General features: G+C 37.8%; 1 protein-coding gene across 1 annotated transcript; it reads right to left on the minus strand.

The window, feature by feature from the left end:
• Positions 1 to 941: 941 nt before the first annotated feature.
• Positions 942 to 5,520, minus strand: LOC113753460 (high affinity nitrate transporter 2.5-like). Its single transcript, XM_027297617.1, has 2 exons — positions 4,235 to 5,520; positions 942 to 1,932 (listed from the first exon to the last, which is right to left on the minus strand). The coding sequence occupies exons 1-2, from the start codon at positions 5,377 to 5,379 to the stop codon at positions 1,557 to 1,559; spliced, it is 1,521 nt and encodes a 506-aa protein (XP_027153418.1). The 5' UTR covers positions 5,380 to 5,520; the 3' UTR covers positions 942 to 1,556.
• Positions 5,521 to 6,113: the final 593 nt, after the last annotated feature.

The following is a 6,113-nucleotide window of genomic DNA, read 5'->3' on the forward strand; positions in this document are numbered from 1 at the left end:
GTTTTTGGGAGGTGGTGGTGGTGGTGGTGGACTGGTAATGTAATGGTGGTGACGAACCTCAAAAGGTACTACTGTTTCCACCGTCCCATAATCTTGTACCCTTTATTGCACGCGCACGATTGAAGGCCAGGTAACCTCAAAAGTTGCCGGGAGAGACTGATAGTTTATACATATAAAGCTAAAGCTGCTTGCGTCCATTCCTCACAGGGTAAAAGCGGAGTAATTAAAATAGCAGTACCTTTTTACTTAATTAAAAGCTGATTACACTAATAATATCACGACAACGGAATATAATATAATAGCATAATTTTGCTTGTGCAAGTTACCAATTTGCCACAGTTGTGGTTCTTCAAAAAATCCAGATGGGTGCGTGGTGCACCCATCTGGTCTGGTGGTGGTTCTGTCCCCATCGGTTCCCCCCATAGGCCCAGTTGGGTCTCCCCTCTAGTTAGGTTAGAATAGAGTAGAAATAGGAGTAGGGTTGACGATTGACCAAAAAAAAAAAAAAAAAAAAAAAAAAAAAGTTACCAATTTAGTATCTCATATCTATTGAAATTTTATATGACAATTTGGTTTAATCACAAAGGACGAATAGCTGATAACTTCCTAAAGTTGCCACAAATTACTAAACTATTATTAACTCAGTTAAGTAAATAATCTAATTTTTTTTTTAGTCCATGAACAGTTTTTTTTGCCTCTTCCATCCTTTCTCTCTCACACCCTTCCTACCCCCAACTGTCAAGCTTATTATAATTCGATCCCTGAATGCAAGCTCTCTTAACAGATTAATTATTACTTGCTTGGAACTAGTAACACTAACACTAACACCAGCCAAGTTGCTAGTTACTTCCAAAAAAAATAAGAAGAACTTACGAATTACCAAGCATGAAACGTGAGAAAATGCAAAAGTATTGGTAACCTGGTTACTGACATGACCTAAATCAAACTACTACAGTACTTACTTTGGGCAGCTGTAATTGTTCCCAAGTTACTTGAGTAATCCTAAATTATACGATCTAAGCGAGTTGTTGGCAACTTTAAAAGATACTCACGGGTTACTCTACAAACGACAAAGTGATGTCATTTTTTGGGCCCCCTGCTAACAAGTTGGTAGTTTCTACTGCTTTCTACCAATTAAGAAAGACTTTGGGCCTTCGAAAAGTGGAGCTCCCCCTACTTTCAACCATCCACCAGCCCCTTTTTTCCAGAGCCCATGTAGCCACATTTTCAACAGGAATGGCCTGATTTGCCAATTGTTAAGTATTTATCTAGTCAGATGTTTTGTCTGAAGATTATTGACAAATTCGCAAATCAGAAGTGACCAAGAAATGCTGAAAATCCACAAGCACATATAGCGAAAAAGTGAAAATATCTTAGAGAGGGGCTTGCATCTCATGAGGTTTAAGGTAGCATTTCTTTACTTGTGGACGGGTGGAGGATTGTGGAAGGCAGGAGGAGCAATCGAATGCACTCGTTGAACCGGGACTGGGGCATTCTCCACCCTCGCTTCGTTTTCTTGGAAGTTTAATAAAAGAAAAGAGGGTTATTTTATTTGTTTACACATCTGGGCTTGGAGTCCCCTGATCAACAGGGGCGGGGGCAGATTCAACCCTTTTACCTCTTTCGCTTCTGCTATTATCAGCAAATTTCATGCTTGCTTGGTGGAAACCTTTGTCTCTCTCTGTTGAACTCCATTCAGACATGTAGTATTCTTCTTCTGTTGTTCCTTTAGACGACGGGCCATGAAACATTCCTCCCCACTGCGGGAAGTAGATCAACAAAATTGGGAGGCTGCAGCATAGAATCATGATTCCCATCAGAGTTATCCCTGTTTCCGTGGAGAATCTTGATCCCCTGAAGAGAATCACTTGTGTTAAAACAGCCCCCACATTTCCACCTCCTCCGGTCATCCCAGATATTATTCCTAGCGACCTGGTACATAAGATGGCAACAAATTGCGTTGGAATACGATAGCTTGTTGCAGTAATTACAATTAATAATTTCTTTTCGGGGTTCAAACTCAATCTCATAATCAAAAAAGAGTATTTCCTTCTCCAAAATGGGCAAGCCAAGATCAAATCCATGTTTCCAACGCGTCAAGAAGAACACTTGAAAACTAACTATGCTAGCATTAGTTATCAGAGTTTGTCTTGTCAAACTTAATTATCTCAGGCAACTTGATGCTCCATTTCAAAGACTCAAATTATCCACTTGAGTAGCGGTAACCACCATGTGTAAACCAGTGTAAAAGGATTTTCTATGTGGTGAAGATAACATATCCATGCGCATATCATCTATGCCCATTGAGATTGTCTCCCAGAAGTTGGGGATGGAAACATTTTGTTCCCTCTCCGTTTTTTTTTTCTCTCAATTTGTTCTTAAAAGGATCTTAAAGTTCAAAAAGTAGAAAAATTGGCCTGTGATCAGTGGCGGAGCTTGAAAAAAATCTTAGTGGGGGCAAAAATAATATTAAAATTTTTTATCTACTTTTTTTTGTAGTTTTTTAAGCAAAAAAAAATAAAATTCACCAACAAGTACAAATGATACGTATATTCCATGAAAAACATAAAAAAAAAACTCAAAATTATTAATGTAATAATAATTTTATTTCAAAAACAAACTAAACTATTTACAATTGCTCACGACAAGTTTTCATATTTTGATAACAGTTTATACCTTTCTTATTTTGAACTTCACGAAGTATACTTTTCTCAATATAAGTAACTAAACTAAATTTTGTAACCCATTCTTTCACATCTTTTCTAAAAAAACTCTAGAAGCACACTTAAAATTATGTCAAAATTATATAAGTATTATAGGAATTTAAGGGGCAGTGGGGGCCGTGCCCCCACCTTAAATCCGCCCTGCTTGTGATAGATACTTTCCATCTAATCTATGACATTGTTTATCTTTTCCTCAAAAAAAAAAAAAAGAAAAATTAGAAACTACTATTCTTGTTTTGCTTGTATGCTTATCAGCAGCAGATAATAACACATTAAATAAATAAGTATACTCTTAACAAGTGGTGATTTGAATTGTCATTTGTGAAGTGGTCATTTTGAAAAACAAGTTTTTGAGATAGGCATGTTTGGATTGTCAAATTATCCCAAATAATATTTCACTTGCATCATAAACACATTTTCCAATTTATCTTTTTATATTCCCAACTACTCCCTCCGTCTCGTTTTGTTAGTCTTGTTTTCCTTTTTCGTCTGTCACAAATTGTAGTCCACTTTCCCATTAAGAAATGTAGTAATCTTTCAAATTGTCTAAAATACCCTTATTAAATATCTTGTTATTAATACATTGTTATTAAATACTAACCCACTACATTGAATACATTGAGCTTTTCCAATACATAGATAAATGAAAAGTCTATCTTTGTTATTTATTGGCACTATTGGCGGTAATTGAAACAATCAGGGTGCACTATTGGCGGTAACTGATATTTATTGGCACCATTAGCTGTAACTGATATTAATTGGCACTCTTCGTGATTAGCACAAGGGTATTTTAGGAAATTATTAATCTAAATTTATGTTTCCAACCAAATTAATTACACTTTCTTAATCTGTGTGAAAAAAAAACCAAGACTAACAAAACGGGACGGAGGGAGTACTTTTTATCTCACATACATCACATCACAAAAAATGCTACAGTAATTATTCCAAATAATACTCTATTCAAATAATATTTCAAATAACAGTAATGTTTCAAATAATATTTCAAATGTTACAGTAATGCATAAAACTTCAACAACCTCAAAAATACCAAAAACACAAAAAACAATCTCAAAAACATCAAAAATAACCTAAAAAATAAACTCATTTACGGTAAAAGTTTTTCACTTACATTGCTACAGTAAAATATTTTAAGAACACCCCAAAAAATAGCTAATTCAAATGGAGCCGAAGTGGTGATTTGAATTGTCACAAGAAAAGTGAAGCGAACAGGGGAAATTTCTTTCTTTTTACTTGCCCTTTTTCAGACTCAAGAGATCGTTGGTCAACGTAGATTGTTATTAGTAATTGAAAACCATGATTTTCTCAATGTTGACTATGGGAAAAGTGCACTTTGATTACCTGCCATAGTTTTTATCAATTAATCTTTATGACTGTGCTGCATTTTGTGACTTCAACAACTCAGATAAGCGTGCTAAATGGCTTAAAAAAAAAATAAAGGAACAGATTCTTTGGATTCTGGGAATCTGAATTGAGTGGAGAAAGCATCATACCTTCTTGAGACAAATGGAACCACTCCAAAAGTAAGACCACAAGCTGCTTGACAGAAAATAGAGAACACAAGCATCACTGCTACGGATGCGCCTAGAGATCCCACCTTCCCCAGCAACACACAAAGCAGACCTCCGATTGTCTGCACCATCCACAGGGTCCATAGCCTACCCCTCATTCCAAACCTCTTGGCAACTGCATCCGACAAGATTCCCCCACCAGGCCTGGAAAATATATTGGCTAGTCCAAAACTGGCAGCAATCATTCCCGCAGTGCGGAGATTCACATTGAATCTGTCATAGAAATACTGTGCGATTATGTTATCAACAGTTAATTCAACTCCGAAACAGTAGCCATAAGTCAATGCCAGAATCCACCCTCTGTAATTCGTGACCGCATGATAGAGAACCTGTGGGAAATTATCTTTATGCCTTTCCCCTGATTTATGCAATTTTGAGTAATTCCCATCGGGCATGTCTTGGCCTAGAAAGAAAACAGCATATGCTGATAATGTTTGGAAAAGGGCTGGAATAAAGAATGCAATTCTCCAAGCTGTAAACTTTGTTGCACCAATATCTCTGATGACTGAAAACACGAGGGGCATGATCAGTTGGGTCGCGCCACCTCCAAGATTCCCCCATCCTCCTGCTAGGCCGTTAGCAGTTCCCACGACTCTAGCAGTGAACATGGAGCTCATCCAGAATTGAGTTGAAACAAAAGTGGCCAGAGAAAACCCGGTAAAAAACCGGACAAGGAGGAAAGAGACGGGGGAATTGGAGATGGAACTACAGAAAACTGCGGGTGCAGTGAGGAGGATGAGAGATGATGAGGCGAGACGAGGTCCGAATAAGTCACAAGCTGTTCCCATGGCGACTCGAGCGAATATTGCGCCAGAAACAGCAGCAATTCCAGCATTTCCAATGTCTGTGGAGGTTAGATTAAGGTTGTCACGGATGATAGGTAAGAGGGGTGGGGCAGCGAAAGTGGAGACGAAACAAGAAAAGAAGGAAATCCAGGAGATGTGAAATGCTCGCATGTGAGGTGGTGCAAACGAGTGTACTCGAAATACAGTCGCCTTATGCTCAGAATCCACTGGAAGAGGAAATTTCTGGGTAGAAAGATCATTTGGTTTTTGCTCCACCTCCATTTTTGTGAATTCAAGATTGGTAATTGAGAATAACTATCGCACTTTTAAGGAAGAGTTGCGAACTAGGAGAGATCTTGGGTAACAGAGCAGACAATATTAATACGTTGTTTTCGAGGGCCTGTTAGTATTGCTGTAAAGGAAATGGAAAGCCCCAAGGAGCCCTGTCTTGTTGGTTTATGTAAGAACGAGAACTAATGACGTCGCGAGGATATTCCAAAGAGCTCGCCTACAAAAACGTGAGCCAACTTCCAAGCACCAGCCACCAAGAGGTGAGGTGAGGTGAGGTGGATCATTTTTTTAGTTTAATTTGTATCTGTTGTATGGGGAGCTTTGTAGTTTAGTACCGTAAAAAAAATTTTAAAAAAAATATATAAAAGAGCCTATCTTATGTTATGAATAGAATTCAACGGACTTGTTGTGGCACATTAAATGATTCAATTCACAGGGTAAAAATTTTTAAAAAAAAAATGTATCAAATCGTCCATTTTTCTTTTTGGTGATTAATTGGCGGCTTCTTCCACTAAGCGGTCAGAACTCAATTCCCCGTTCACATTTTTGTTATTGAACAAAGGAACAAAGACATTATTGTCTGATTAATCACCAAATACAGAAAAGAGTGATGCTCCTCGCAGCACGAGGCAGTGAAGTTGGATGGAAAAGTCGCAAGCTGTACCATTTCTATCTGACTTTGTGACACAGAAGTCGTGTTTGAATACTGTAAACAGGAGGCATCC

Source organism: Coffea eugenioides, chromosome 11 (assembly GCF_003713205.1).
Source record: "Coffea eugenioides isolate CCC68of chromosome 11, Ceug_1.0, whole genome shotgun sequence".
Taxonomy (NCBI): Eukaryota; Viridiplantae; Streptophyta; class Magnoliopsida; order Gentianales; family Rubiaceae; genus Coffea; species Coffea eugenioides.